Genomic DNA, 16113 nt, shown 5'->3' with positions numbered 1-16113 from the left:
AAAAAAAAAAAAAAATATATATATATATATATATATATATATATATATAAATATAAATGTTTGTGAATATATATAAGCAACTTGCACACATAATAGTCCCACTTTGGTTATTTCAAAATAATAATAAAAACAAATTAAAGGTGTCTGTTATTGAGCATCATCTATTATATGTCAGGCATCGTGTCAGTTACCTGAGATACAATACTGACTGAAATGACGATTCCTACTATCTAATATGGGAAACACTTATTCATTCAACAAATATTTATTGAATACCTACTATATACCAATAACTGTATTAGGTGTATGTTTATATGCATATAGAAAAGATATAAAAGTGCAGCTCCTTAAACTGGTCAATAATTATACACCAATAAGCTGATACGCCAATAACTGTACACCGATAATATACACCAATAACTGTATGAGGTGTCTGTTTATATGCATAGAGAAAAGAAATAAAAGTGCAGTACCTCAAACTGGTCAAAGAAGTCCCTCTGGGGAATGAATATTATAATACGTTTTTTATTATAAAAATTTTTACCTCACCTGTTTCTCTGAGTTAATGTATTTACAATCACCATATATGGATATCTATGCTAGACAAACAGAAATATCTGCATACTTGCCCAAGGAGACACGCACACAGACTAGTCACTGCAGCACAGACTGTTACAATCACAAACTGAAAACAACCTAACCACCCACCAATAAGGGAATGCTAACTAATTTCGACAGAATATCCATAAAATGGTATACAAGGCAGAAGGTTAAGAGGAATAAGACAGTCCCTGTTGCTGCGCGCAGTGGCTCAGGCCTGTAATCCCAGCACTTTGAGAGGTATAGGCGAGAGGATTGCCTGAGTCCATGGGTTTGAAACAAGTCTGGGCAACTTGGTGACGGCTCATCTCTACAATAAATCAAAAAATTAGCTGGGCGTGGTTGCGTGCACCTGTGGTTCCAGCTACTTGGAAGGCTGAGGTGGAAGGATCACCTGAGCCCAGCAGGTCGAGGCTGCGGTGGCCATGAGCATGCCACTGTACTCTAGCCTGGGCAACAGAGTGAGACTTCAACTAAAAAAACATAGTTCTGGTGGCCATGAATTAAAAAAAAAAAAAAAAAAAGAAAACCCCTCAAAGTCATAATGTTAACTGATGAAAATGAGTTGATAAACAATATAAACAGTATGATCTAAAATATATAATTTTTAATTAAATAAACCACAGATACTGAATCCAAGGGATACCCCCCACAGGAAATAAAACTAAATATAGAAACATATACACTAAAGGGACAAATTTGAAAATCAAGAATGTTGGAGAGAATTATGACTTGATTCTTACCACTCACTGAGTGCCTTGTATGAACCAAGCACCATCCTACAAATGTACAAGTGTTTACTCATTTAATTCACACAAAAGCCTGGTGCAGATTATGATATCCTTTAACAGGTGAGGAAATTGGGGCAGAGAAGGTAGTGTTACTTGCTCAGGGTCCCAATGTAGGGATGGGGACTAAATCTAGAGTCCATGTTCTGGCAAGCTGATTGGTCCAAGGGTGATCATACGACCCATGCAATGCCAAGTAGGGTCTTCCCTGAGAAGCTGTGATGTACGTGCTGGAATAAAGAACACGGCTCTCTTCTAATCAGATGAGACAGCAAGAAAGTCTGGTCAAGAGTGAAGCCAACATCTGCAGAAACAGCCCTGAAGACAACTCTGAAGCCCTAGATTCAGTTGTGCCTGAAGCTGGTCTTACCTGTGGACTTTCTGCTACCTGAGTAAAATAATTTCTTTTGAGGCCCAAGACAATTTGGATCAGGTCTGCAACACTTGCAACTAAGAGATTTCTGACTGCTAAAGGAAAAAATTCACCACATACTGACATACTTTGGAGGAGGCTCTGTCTCTCTGCTGCTGTCGGATGTCTCCTTCTCAGGCTTGTTCGCTTTACCCTCTTTTTGGGGTTGGAAAAATGACCTGGAAGAGAATAAGAGGGGAAATAAAAGAATGATAACGGCACCAATACCCTGCGTAAGCACACCGCACCCTACAGGTTGCAACACCCTTTCCCATCTCAGCATATAACAGAGGATTTCAAACAACCTCTTTGGCTGACAATGAAACAGCCACAGAGGAGATAATGCTTTATTTTCTGACTCACCTGAATTACAACATATGCCAATTTTCTTTCAACAAATGTTAACAAAACACTTATTATGTGCCAGGGCCTGTACTAAACCTGAGGGATTTGGCAGTTACCCAGAAACATAAAGTCCACACCCTGAGGGAGCTGACACTCTAGTGGAGGAGGCCGAACATTGAGCAAATGACCAAATATAAAATGTCAGGAGGCTTGAAGTACTCTGAAAAATATAAAGTAAGGTTCCTTCCAAAAATTGAGATCACCTACACTGAGACTGAGAGACTTGCTTCTAAAGAACAGAGTACTAAGAGAGAAAAACAGAAACCTTACACTAGAGAGGCCTGTCCCACACTCCCCTAACCAAGTGATGAAGGTGAACTTAGCTAGTGACACCACTGGGATGTTATGCACCCCTGACACAAGGTGGTATCTTTCAGTGGTACCTTTCCAAAGCTCATAACCTTAGTCTAATTATGAGAACAACATTGCACACACCAAAACTGGGGGATATTCTACAGGATACTTGGCCAGTACTCCTTAAGACTGACAAAGTCATAAGAGATGTGACAACTAAATGCAACATGGTAGTCTGAATTGGATCCTGAAACAGAAAAGGATATTCATAAAAACAAAACAAAACAAACAAATAAAAAGCTGGTGAAATCTAAATAATAAAGTGTAGAGTTTAGTTATTAGTAATGTACTGATGCTAGTTCCTTAGTTGTGAGAATTGAACCACATTAATGCAATGTCACAGTAATGTCAACAACGGAAACTGGGTGAGGGGCATATAGGAATCCTCTGTACCATCTCAACAACTTTTCTGTACATCTAAAATTATCCCAAAGTTAAAAGTTTATTTAATCTGAAAAAAAGAAAGAAAAAGAAAATAAGAGAAAACAAGAGGTCAGAAAGTAGTCAAAGGTGTTATTAACCCACGATAGACTATTCTCAGAGTTCTCATCACACGAGAAAAATGCAACCCCAGGATTTGTGTAGGCCACTGTCTCCCGAGTGCCTGTGGTGGATGTCCAGGTCTAGGTCTGGGTCTGTCCATTCCCCCCGTTCCATCCCTCAGTAACAACTCCTTCATTTTCCTCATTTCCCCTTATCCTGAAATCGCTCAGTACATATGGTTTGAAGGGACCTTCCCTTTCATCTACAACCAGAGGTGGACACATGACCCAGGCAGGCCAATCAGAGCACAGCATCCCTGTGGCTACAGTGGTTGGCTCAGGGACAGGCATGTGGCCCAAGGTGGGCCAGTGAAACCGGACTCTAGATACTGCTGGGAGAGAGACACTCTGTTTCCACTATGACTGTTAACCTAGAGACAGCCAGTCTGAGAGTGAACACAGAAAAAAGCAGAGTTGAATACTGGACAGAGACAGAAGGTTTTAGCAACTGGATCTAGCCAAGCCAAGCCTGAGGCCATTTATTCCAGAAGGTTTCAAGCACATAAGCTAAAGTAATTCTCTTTCTTTTTCTCCTGAAGCCAGCTTGTTTTAGTAAAAGGTTTCTCAACTTCGACACGACTGACATTTTAGTCCAGATCACTCTTGTGGGGGGCTACTCAGAAGGATGCGTAGCTGTGTGCCTGACCTTTAACCACCAGATGCCAATGGCAAGCCCCCATGCCCTTAAGTTGTGACAACCAAAAGTATCTTGATATTGACAGATGTTCCCTGAGGAGCAAGCTGGTTTCAAGAAAAAAGGAAAGGGAATTACTTAGCTTACATAGTTGAAACCTTCTGGAGTAGATGGTATCAGGCTTGGCTGGATCCAGCTGCCAAAACTGTCACTGAGAATCTGTCTCTGTTCAGTGTTCAGTTCTGCTTTCTTCAGTGTTTCTGTCCTTTGCAACTAAAAAGTTTTGTACAATAAACTAATGTCTTCCATATTCCACTCCCCATTTTCTGTACTACTCAACTCATGGACATTCCAACTCAAAGTAAACTGAATTCTTTTATAAAAAGGCATAGATTTGGAGAAAAAAGCTAAGGACTTAGAGAGCATAAGACTGAGGCTATGACAGGGTCCTCACATGATACTTCGCTGCATGTTGGCATCAAAATTCTCCCCTCCTGTCTAGTTCTGTTCTTCTCCCGTCAGCTGTTCCTGAAACACAAATCCAAATACTTGTTGAGGATATTGGTTATGCAGAGATACAAACACATAAAACCCCTCCTTTCAGAAAGAAAACGAAAAACAGAAAATAGAAATCAGAAACATGAGTGTCCCCTTCAAGAAGAAATTCCCATTTTTATGAACCAAAATGATTTGGAATGAAAGTTCCAAATCAGAGAAAAAGACATCCCCTTTGCCACGGAGAGTCTGCTTTTCATCTAATAGAAAGAATGCACAGAAGACCTGAAGGGTTTTTCTGGAGTTAAGTTTTAAGGTGAAAAATTTAGTGAAAAACTGTTTTAAGGTGATTATATAATGTCCTAAAATAACCTCGAAAGATGGCAGATCATAAAATTGTACCCAATGGTCTACACAAATCAGCTATTAAGCTAAGGTATACTGTTAACTGGAACAAAGGGCAGAACAACATGGAGAGCATGCCACTACACTGTATACAAAAGAAAATATTAACGAATCTGTTTGTATATGCACAGACCATCTCTGTTGAGAGATAAAAAACTGGTGATGCTCTCACTTCAGAAGGGACAGACACCGGAGGGAGACTTTTTGCCACACATGCTTTTGCATGCAGGACCATCTGAATACATTATACCTTCAAAATATAATTTTAAATTAAATATTAAAAAAATAGGAATCATAATGAAATCAGTAATAGTCACTGGGGCTTCTACAGCATGGAGGAACTTAAAGAAAGGGTTATTTTTTGTTTTTGTTTTTGAGCAGGAGTCTCACGCTGTCAACCAGCTGGAGTGCAGTGACATGATCATGGCTCACCACAGCCTCAATGTCCTGGGCTCAAGCAGTCCTTCTGCCTTGGCCTCCCAAAGTGCTGGGATTACACATGTAAGCCCCCTGCATCCAGCAGAAAGCACTCTTAATTTGGGGTCCACAGAACACTCCTACCATCTACCTCCCAGGAGTCCAAGAATAGAATTCAAGAGGTCTATGAGAATTGATAGGAAAGAAATTACAACTTTATTTTTGCAAACTTCTAACAGGAACTGACCCTTTCCTTCTATTACAAATAGTGGTAATAAAACAAAGAGGCACTCACAAGACCTCTGGGTGGATTGCTGGAATCATCAATGACCCATCATGGAGTTCCCTCTAGTTTTCTGGAATGAGTGCCCTTTGTCCCATGTGGCCTGAGTCTGCACTCTTCTCCACAGCCTCAGCCAACACAGTGTTGCCACCAGGAACTCAGACTCAATTTGGAATCAGAAAACTCAGTAATTTCTATACAGGGTTCCCCAGGGCCATTTATAAACAGGAAGTAGGCCAAGCATTAAGGAAACAACTCACAAAGAAAGTAGTTTAGGGATTTAGCTACCAAAAATCCTGGGGGAAAAGGAGAAGGGAATATGAAGAACATGATCACTATTATTTGAGTGCTAGGTACTTTACAGTCTCAATTTTATTGACTCTCCACAACGGTTACAGATTAGGAAACTAAGGCACAGAGAAGTTAAAGGGACTTAAACCAGGTCTAGTAAGTCCCACTCCAGATTTGGTTGCTCCACAGTTCACCTCATAACCACTAAACTGAGCTTTGAGGAGAGGAAGAAGAAATGGCCATTTACTGAGAAGCAAAGTCTAAGCTAGACAGGCGGATCACATTCTCAATCCTCCAGCCAGCCCTTTAAGAGAGGTGTCATCAACCCAACTTTATAGACTGAAGGTATTGAGGACAGAGGGATACAGCTGGGGCTCAAGCAAGGCTTCAAACCCAGGTGCGGTGCCTCCAAAGCCCACACCTCTTCTTCCTTACCATAGAACTCAAGGTTTTTCAAGGCTGGCCTTTAACTCTCCGTACTGCTGGGCTGGGAGGTCAAGCTGGTCAATGCCTCTGGAGGACCTCATGGCATCTCTACCAGATCCCGCAACCTCACTTCCGTGAATTTAGTCTACAGAGATGCTCACATGTGGGCGACATGATGTGAGCAAAGTTACTTGCTGCAGCACTATTTGTAATGAGAAAATACTGGAAGCTAGTGGCATGCCTACCCATGGGAAAAACTGGTTCCTTAAATACTGGTACAACCATATGGTGAAATACTGTGCAGTGTTAAGTGGAATGAATGATGGCTAAAGGATATGGGAGTTTCTTTTTGGGGTGATAGAAATGTCCTAAAATTGTGATAATGATTGTGCAACTCAGTGAATATACTAAAAACCACTGAATCGTATACTTTAAATGGTCAAATTGTATGGTGTGTGAATTCTATCTTAATAAAGCGGTTATCAAAATAAATACAAATAATGAAAGGAAAAATATCAAGTGAGGATGAAATACTACACAGCAATAAACAGAAATAAAGTATCAATACCTGCAACAACTGGGGCAGATTTCAAGGGCATTATGCTGAGTGGAAAAAGCAGAACACACTGTAGAATTTCATTTACATGATCTTCAAATGACAAAGCCAGAGACAGCGAACAGGTTAAGGGTTGCCAGAGGTTGGGGGAGGGGTGGCTACAAAGGGGAAGAAGCACAAGGAGTTCCCTTGTGGCGAGGGAACTGTTCTACAACCCAATTGTGATGGGGCTTACATGAATCTATACAAGGGATCACACTGCACACACACCCAGAAGCAAGTGTAAAAACTGGAGAAAACGGAATGAACAAGGTCCGCAGACTAGCTAACAGAATTGCATCGATGTCCCGGTTTCGAGATTGGACTCCAGTTATATGTCATCATTAGGAAAAGTTTTACAATTTCTTTGAGTCTATAATTATTTCAAAACAGAAACAACAGGCAAGCTCCGCCCCCTTTTCAGGCATCCACAAGGCCAGACTTCTTCCTATCCAGATTTCTGTTCTTTCACGAGACCTGGATCTTACCATTGACCTTTCCCGGATCTCCCCTCGTCCAGTTGGCCCCACCCCTTCCAGGTGACGCTGCCCGCGATTAACCTGAGTTCCGCTCCTTCCAGCGCTTCAAATTTCCAGACGGCCACGCCCCCTTTCCCAGACCCCGCCCCTTAGCCCTTCGATGTTCCGCCCGCTTCCAGGTGGCCCCGCCCCTCCAGGCCTCTCTTCAGACCCACTCGCTTCCAACTGCCGGCGTCCCTCGTCTACCTGGCTTCTCCCCTGCACCCTCCGGCGGCCCGCAACCCGCAGCCCGCGCTCTCTCCCGTCCACCGCGCTCTCGGCCGCCTCAGCGTCCCCACGCCCGCTCCTTAGCACCCACTCCGAACAGGGCGACGCATGAGCCACAAACATTCGGCACGCTCGCCGCCCTCAGTCCCCCAGCCCCGTGCAGGTGGCCTCACTTACCTCGCGTCGCTCTCGCGGGCCGCTGCCCGGGCGACACGCTCGGATCTGCTGGGCGAATCGCGGCGGTCCCAAATTCGCGCCACGGCATTCGCGCGCAGACCTCAGCGGGCGGGGACGGGGCGGGGCCGAGGGGGGCGGGGTCAGGCACTATCCGCGCCGCCGTCGCCCCGCGGGGGACGCTGGGAGTTGTAGTCTCTCAAACGGGAGGCGGCCGCGAAAGGAGGTGAAAGTGGAGCTAGCCCTCCCGCAGAGCATACTGGGAAACTGCCCTGAGTCTTACCCCGCCCCCAACTCCGGAGGAGCGGCTGAGGTTGCGGGTCCCAGGAGTGACTGGCGGGGAAAGAGGAAGAGTCGGTGAAGGCGCCGCGCGAGGCACGGCGGGAAGAGAGGCGGGAGGCCGCGCGGGGCATCCCGGGAGCAAGGGCCTGGCCGGGCCTCGGCGCAGGGCATTCTGGGAGGTGGACGCCGCTCCGGGGCGGGTAGGTGAGTGGGGAGGGGCGGGAAGGGTGCACATCTGGGGGAGGGGAGAGGCGCAGCTAGGTGGGACGGCGGGGCCGGGAGCCGTCGCCGCGGGCGGGGCTGGGAGCGACTGGGGAGGCGGGAGCGGGCTGGAAGGGGCTGCTCGAGGGGGAGAGGCGCCGCTGGATGTGGGGGAGCACCAGAGGTGAAGAAGCCCATTTGAGGACGAGGGGCCATGGCTAGAACGAAGACGCGCACTGGGGAGGACGCTGGCTGCAGCTGGGAGTAGGGGGCCACAGCTGGACTGGCGGACGCATCCGAGGATGAGGGGGACCACAGACAAATACTGGTGACACTTCTGAGAACTAGCCACAAGTGGGGCACGCACCTGTAGGCGAGGGGTCCCAAACAGGATGCGGGGAGCACGACTGGGGATGGGAGCATCTCAGGGAAGCAGGAGCCACGGCGGGACGTGGCGATCCACAGAGGCCACGTCGGGTGGAAAGGCAGCAGCTGCATATCGGAGACACACTAGGGGAGTAGGGCGCCACAGGTGCATGAAGAGCAAGACTGGATGAGGGAGCCTGTGCCTGAATGTGGGGGACACATCTGGTGATGGGACATCTTTCGAGGGGGGGAGTTCAACACGAGTAGGAGCACTAGAGGTCACGGTTAGGGGCGAGAGACACATCTAGAAGGGGAGGAAGTCTTGGCTGGAATTTGGGCACACACACGGGGAGGTCCCCAGCTGAGCGGTCAGGATCCTGTTTGGGGAGAAGGGATCCCGCCTGTACTTAAGGGTACATCTGGGAAGGAGGGGACCCAAGTTGGAATTTGGGCTTAGCATGACAGGCTCAAAGTGAATCAGAGAAAAGGCGATGGGAGGAGTCCAAAGTTAGGGCGGGGAGATTTATATCTGGAGAAAAATGGGCACACCGGGCCCCAACTGGATAGAGGCACCAGCACCGACAGGGCAGGCCAAGAACGGAGAAAATGAGATCCTCCCCCACCCAGCTGGGTGGGGATGGGTCTGATACCCAGCTGTTCTCCCCCCTCTTCCACTCAGGCCCCCAGGATGGAGCGGCCGGAGCCCCCGCCCGGCACGGCGGCGGCCGGGCAGGAGGAGCAGGAGCTGCGGGAGCGGGCCTTCTTCTCGTGGGCCGAGTTCAGCCGCTTCTTCGATGCGTGGTGCCAGCAGCGGCTGGCGCTCTTCTTCGTCAAGAGCTCCATGCACCTGGCGCGCTGCCGCTGGGCCAGCGCGCCCCCGCTCTACACGCTCATCGACGTGCTCAAGTACAGCTACGTGCGGCTGGTGTGCAAGGACGTGCGCGCACCCAGCCGGCCGGCCGTGGGGTGCGTGAGCCTGAGCCGCCGTCCCGCCGGGGGGAGGGGGAGGAAGGGGATGGGGAGTGGGACGTGCAGAGAGCACCCCACCCAGGATCTGGGACAGCTAAATACACCTTGGTGAGAGGCGCGAGTGAAGGAGGGATCAAGGAGGGACGCTTAGGCTGAGACAGGGAGCTGAGGGACAAAGACGCACAGAGACAGGGATGGTGTGCGCCCCACTTACAGACTCCCACAGAGATCCTTAGGGAGGCAGAACATAACACATAGCCACCAAGAGGCAAAAAAAAAAAAAAGTCATGGGAAATTCCAGAAACATGGAGGCATCGATGCTATGGAGAGCCAGGGAAACAGAAGAGCCAGGTTTTTCAAACATACAAAGAGTGGAAAACACTGGGAGACTAAACTGCAAGGGAAGCCACAAGACAAGAGAAAAAGAACCATCTATCCGGTAAATACAGGACCAGGCCTCATGCTGGGGACTTTCTAGTTGGGGTGGGGGTGGCGGGGGAGTTGGGCAAGAAAGAGATAAAATCAGTGCCCTTCTGGAACTTTCAGACTGGACAGGAAGACTGATGTTGCAAGAACAAGCTCACAGGTAGTTCCTTCCAACTGTGTAATGCTTCGAGGAGCGGTAGGTGAGAAATTTAAAAAAAGAAAACAGGAATCACACCCAGGTGGCCAGGAGTATTTTAATTGACCTCGATTTTAAATAGAGATTATTCCTCATGTGATGTTGGGTTTCTAGCTTCCCTTGAAGCACAAGAGGAGGCAAGCCATTTCCATGTGGCAGACAGCCATCCCTCTTGGATGGGACTTTGCTACGCAGGTTTGCCCCAGATCCTGCTCCTTTGTTCTGCTCCATACTTAGCATTGTCAGGTCCTTGTTTTGCCTGCCTGGCCCCTGCAGGTGTGTGAGTTTGAGGCCCTTTGTTAGGGAGAGTGGACAAGAACAGAGTGCTTAAGAACAAAGGCTCTGCCTGCAGGCTACCTGAATCGAGCTCCACTACTTCCTGAATAAGTGTCTTTGGGTAATGGACTTCTCTCCAAGCCTCAGTTTTCTCATCTCTGAGATGGGCTTATCGCAGAATTTGCTTCATGGGGCCTTAATGAGGATATCATGAGATCACACACAAGAAGGGCACTTACTGTGGTGGCTGGAACTTGGAGCAGCTGGTTAAATGATAGCTGGACAGGGTTCGAGAGCACAGACACCAGGGCTGTTGCTTTGCTGATGACTAGCCAGTGCAGTTCAGTACGTGACTATACCCTTCTGGGGCTTCAGTTTCCTACTTGGAACATGGAGGACATATTAGTATCTATCTCATAGGTTTTATGAGGATTAAATGAGCTAATTCATGTAAATCATTCAGAAGAGTGTTCGGCACAGAGTGTGCACACACTAACAGTGATTCTCACTCGAAGTTATTTAAATGGCTACTGTGGGATTACTATTCTCACGAGTTTACTCACTACTTATTCGAGAAACTGAGACTCAGAGATCTGAAAGCACAACAGCACCAAACACACACATCAAACAGAATCTAGAACATTAGAGCTTGCAAGAGACGCAGGCCTAATCTGGAATATTTCTCTGTGAACTGAGCCCAGTTTGATATAACAAATATTTATTGAGCACCTACTGTGTGCATGCTCCTCACTGGGCATTTGGAACCCAGAGCTAGTCTCAGGCTTTGAACAGCTCAAAATCTAATGGAGGAGACAAAGACCAAAAATAAAATTGCAAATAGTGGCCCATAGTAGAGAGTGAGACTGAGGAGGGGAGATGGGAGGGAGGAGGATAAAAAGGGAGAAGTCAGCTCCACCTGAAAGCTTACAAGATGGTTCTGGAAGGCTTCCTGGAAGAGGTAGCCAGTAAGCAGAATCGAAGGATTTTGTTTGTATGTCTATGTATATACAGTATTTTACTTAACAAAGACGTGGCGTCTACTATGTGCAGTCACTGTCCCAAGTGTTCTGTAAATATCAGAGAGAACTAAGGGGCCTAGAGGGCCAGGGCTGCGGAGGGTGTGAGGACAGTGCCCTGGGTTCAGGCCTGATGACTGGGTGGGTGATGCGGTAGTCCCTAGCTAGGGACTGTAGGAGGGGGTCGTCTATGAGCCGGTTCAGGAATGATGACTGGACTCGTCATTTCTGAGCTATTCCCTGCCCCCTTCCTCCCTCCTCCTCCCCCCAGCTACTCAAAATGGCTTCTCCGGTGTCACAGTCCAGGGACAGCCCATGGGCCAAGGTCTGAGGCTGGAGAAACTCGTGTGCTAGGGAAGGGAGGTGAAGAGGTTAGAATGGTGTCAAGGCCTGGGCCTGGCAGGGCTGAGCCCAGGGGCTGGGACTTTATTCTGGAGGTGCTGGGGAGCCCCAGAGGGCTGTGAGCAGGGTCAGCTCTGGGCAGAGGAAGATCCCTCTGGGGTCGCTGTGTGTGAGGTGGTCTGGAGGTGAGAGATGGGATGCCAGGGAGGAGGCTGGGCCTGAGGGTCCAGGACACTCAGATAAGGGCTTTCTGTCTAGCCACTCCTTCCCCCTTGGCAGAGGGTGCATGGCAACCCTCTCCAGGTCACCATTCCTGCAGCTTCAGCTCTCCTACTCCAGTCCCTCTCTCTTTCTCTCCCTCTCAACCCTTCTGGGTCTAGAGCAGAACTGCTCAACCCTTGCCAACACACATCTGTGTTTGAAAACACAAAGATCTCGAAAGTCAGAAAGATCAAGAATAAATGGGGTGAGCAGAACACTTGTACAGTAGGACTTGTAAAAGGAGAAACAATGTTTTGAAAACAGTAGCTACCACGTCTGGATTGTTGACTGTGCAAAAGCCCCTTTCCTAACCACTTTTACCTGTGGTCCTCTCAGCAAGCCTATGAAGCCAGTGTTATCATTAACCCCATTTTTTAGATGAGAAAACTGAGGCATAGAGTGTTTAAAGGTAACTCTCTCAAGGTAACACAGTTGCTAAGAGGAAAGATTGGCATTTGAACGCCCCCAGTCTGACCACAAAGCCCCAGTCTTTCATTACTACCCCATTGCTTTTCTTTTTCTGTCTCTTTCCTCCCTCATCTTTATTTCGGTCATGGATGCTCAGTGAAGAGTTGAACGTGCTGTGCACCCTAAACATTTCTTGGTTCTAGGCACCAGCCTATTTATCCATTCATCCAAGCAGGTTGTTTTGATTCCCTACTGTGTGCAAGGTGTATATGCTTTAGACATATGGGTTTCTGTGGAGAGTATCCATGACACATGGGCATCAGTGAAGTCATCACCTCAGTGTGTGATGGCATCTGCCTTATTCTTGGGGGGAGGGCAGGGAAGGCTTCCTGGAGGAGGCAATGCTGGCTGTGAAGCCTGAAGGATGAGTTGATGTTGACTGGATGAAGGGAGGGTGATTTACCAAGGAGTTAAGAACATACATAGTAGGTTGGTGGCAATGGAAATGCAAAAAACTGGTTGAGGTTTGGAGAGGTTTAGAAGGCGTGATGGGTAGGCCTTGGCGATGGATGGTTTTGATGGAATGGGAACCATATCCCAGAGAAGGCATGCCAGGGTGCCTAGATGACAGTGGGATTCAGTCATTGGGTCATCATGTACTTAGTAAGCACCTCCTGGGGCCAGGTGCTGTTCTAGGGCGCTGGGGATACACAGAGAAACAAAATGGACAAAAATTCCTGCCCATGTGGAATTTACTTGCTTTTTTAAAAAATAGAGACAGGGTCTCGCTATGTTGCCCAAGCTGATCTGGAACTCCTGGTTTCACGCAGTCCTCCCACCGCAGCCTCCCAAAGTTCTGGGATTACAGGCGTGAGTCATTGTGCCTGGCCCTACAGTTTACAGTTGGAAGAGGGTGGCATTATTCCCCCAGACAGGTAGAGCGCAATTGCAAAAATGGTGTGTTGGGGCATTGGGAGACGCTTATATGAGATATTGGGACCTGACAGGGGAGATATGCTCTTCTCTGGTATGGATGGCTTCACAGAAGAGGTGGCCTCCCCTGAGTGAGTGTCTGTTCTAGGGGCTGAAACACCTGGGCTCAAAGAGGCCAGACCAGAGAGTTCCACAAAAGCCCATAAATTATTCTAGAAAAATGTGCTGAGTTGGAATCCTGTGAACTTGTCATTTTGGTAGATCAAATAGTTCTTGTGCTTGTACCTGATGCCACGCGGTGGCTGTACATTTGTATTTTGTTTATAATGACTTGTTTACTTAAGGATTTTCTAAATTTGCCTTAATTTTGTCATTCTAAGTAAGGCAAAAAGTCTTGAACTATTTAGATTTTTAAAACCTAGCAGATTCCTGGGTTTTTCTTCACCTCATACACTAGGAGAAAAGGGGTGTGTCAAGGATCTTCTACTGGTTTAACAAAGAAGTACTCATACTTAAGTATGGTGCTCAGCGTGGATTCTTGGAGAATCACTCAACTCAGGGCCATTTGGAAAAATGTGGGAGGAGGGGTTTTTAGGGGAGTGCCACTGGCATTTACTACTTGGGAGCTGGGGTTTCTTAATCACAAACCAGTCTGTGTTACAAGGATCAGCAAACTAGTGATCCCTTGGGCCAGTTCCATCCTGCAGTTCTTTTTTTATAAATAAGGTTTTGTTTGTTTTTGAGAAAGAGATCTCATTGTTGCTCAGGCTGGAGTTTAGTGATCCGATCACAGCCCACTGCAAGCATAAGTCTCCTGGGCTCAGGTGATCCTTCTGCATCAGCCTCCCAAGTAGCTGGGACTACAGGTACGTGTCACCACACCCAGCTAATTTTTTGACTTTATTTTAGTATAGATGAGGTGTCACTATTTTGCCCAGACCAATCCTCCCACCTTGGCTTCCCAAAGTACTGAGATTACAGGCATGAGCCACCCCACCTGGCCCTCTCTTTCTCCATTTTTGAAGCCATCAGCATAGTATCTATCAGTCTTTCTCTGACTTTGATCCTCTTGCCTCCCTCTTTCCCTTATAAGGACCCTTCTGTTTACATTGGGCCCACCCAGATAATCCAAAATGTCCCAATCTCAAAATCCTTAATTTAATCACACCTGCAAAGTCCCTTTTGCCATATAAGGCAATAATGCCCAGCAACTAGGATGTAGACATTTTGGAGAGCCAGTCTTTCTACCACAGTACTCAAAAACAAAGGTTTTCTAAGTAAACGTTGGCATAAAAGACATCCAGAAAAGTACACACATCCAGTTATGCAACTGGATACATTTTCCCAAAATAAGATGCACATGTAAGCAGCACCCAGAACAAATAACAGAGTATGTCTTGTCCCGAGAAACCACCTGGCACCCCCTCATAGGGCTAACCACTCAAGGGTGACCAACCACTATCCAGTCTCTTAGCAGCAGAGATCAACTTTCCCTGTTGAATGTACTGTAATGGGAATCAGATTGTGGATTCTCTTTTGTGTTTGGTTTCTTTCATACCACAGGTTTCTGAGACTCATCCTTGTGTTTTTGAAGACTATAGTGGCTTGTTCATTCTCATTGTTGACTGGTGTTTTATCTTGGGAGTATATCACATCTTTTCTCATGCTTGTTGGATACTTGGGTTTCAAGTATTTGGCTGATAGGAAAAGTGCTGCTGTGAACATTCTAGTGAACGCCTTTAGGGGCCCACATGGAGCCATTCATCTTGAGTAGGACCGCAGGGTCACAGGAGAGGCAAAGGGTCAGCTCTAGTGGATACTGCCGCATGGCTTTCCAAGGAGGCTGTGCTGTTTTACACTTCCTGCGATTGTGTGTGAGAGTTCCAGTTGCTCCACATCTCTTCATTAACACCTGATGTTCTCCGGCTCTTTCATTCTGCTGTTCTGATGGTGTGTAGTGTTACCTCACCAGAGTCTTAATTTCTTATCTCCTTGATTACAGATGAGTTTGAGCACCTCTTTGTGTGTACAAAGTTTTAAAACATAGAAGCATCCCATCCATCATTTATGGGTGCATACAAAATACACAGGAACGCTAAATACGTAATTTTGGTAGTGGCTACCTCTGGGCAGAGAGAGAGGGAAGGGGATCTGTGAGGGCAGATTCATCCCTGGCCTCAGCTTGTTATGTTGTTATTGCTGAACCAGAAGCAGACACAGGATTCTCTGAAATGTTTTATTTCTGAAAATTGTTGAGATAAATGTAATAAAAACATTCACTGACTTTGGATAGAGTTGAGGATGGTGGGTACAGGATTTTAGCAAACACTTAGTGCTTTCCATGTTCCAGACACTCTTTTTATTTTTTAACACTTTACATATATCAACTTTTCAGCCTCACAACAACCATATGAGAAGGTATGATGATTATTACCTCCCTTTTAACCTGTGTGGAAACTGAGGCACAGAGACTTGAAGTAGCTTGCCCAAAGTCATATGGCTGGCATATTCCTAAGGCACTCTATGCTTTTCTATGCCTGAAACAGTTATTAATTTATAGATGGGGGGGAGGAAAAGGAGGAGAGAGACAGGTAGAGAGGGAAGGGGGAGAGGAAAAAGAGGGAGGGAGAGAAGGGCAGAGAGGACAGAGTGGAGACAGAGAGAGGGAGGAGGAGGAGGAGGGGGGAGAAAGGAGAAAAAGTGGAGAGGGGAGAAAGGAGAAAAAGTGGAGAGAGAGCGAGAGGAGAGGAGGGAGAGAGGGAGGGAGAGAAGGGTGGCGAGAAAAGGGAGTGGAGAGAGACAGGGAGAGAGAGGGAGGGGGAGGCAGAGGCGGGAGAGCCGGCAGCAGCGGGCTGCAGGGGCATGAAGGC

The 16113-nt window shown here is 47.0% G+C and overlaps 2 protein-coding genes across 4 annotated transcripts in view; one reads left to right on the top strand and one right to left on the bottom strand.

Annotated features, from left to right (window-relative positions):
• LIG1 (DNA ligase 1) overlaps positions 1–7697 on the bottom strand; it is a 45933-nt gene extending 38236 nt beyond the window's left edge. For 2 of the 3 annotated variants that reach the window (XM_021710477.1, XM_008054163.2), the window contains exon 1: positions 4190–4206. In XM_021710477.1, the coding sequence (XP_021566152.1) occupies positions 4190–4206 (17 nt within the window). Of the gene's footprint in view, positions 1–1889; positions 1980–4189; positions 4264–7570 lie in introns of those variants that run through there. The other variant, XM_008054162.2, reaches the window with a different exon arrangement.
• Positions 7698–9104: 1407 nt separating this feature from the next.
• CUNH19orf68 (chromosome unknown C19orf68 homolog) overlaps positions 9105–16113 on the top strand; it is a 24379-nt gene continuing 17370 nt past the window's right edge. Inside the window, exons 1-2 of the mRNA XM_021710476.1 lie at positions 9105–9382; positions 9932–10007. Coding sequence (XP_021566151.1) covers positions 9105–9382; positions 9932–10007 — 354 coding nt within the window. The remainder of the gene's footprint in view (positions 9383–9931; positions 10008–16113) is intronic.

The sequence above is a fragment of the Carlito syrichta genome, unplaced genomic scaffold, assembly GCF_000164805.1.
Source record: "Carlito syrichta isolate Samal-C Ts95f unplaced genomic scaffold, Tarsius_syrichta-2.0.1 Scaffold289177, whole genome shotgun sequence".
Taxonomy (NCBI): domain Eukaryota; kingdom Metazoa; phylum Chordata; class Mammalia; order Primates; family Tarsiidae; genus Carlito; species Carlito syrichta.
This window is presented reverse-complemented; position numbering and strand designations above follow the sequence as displayed.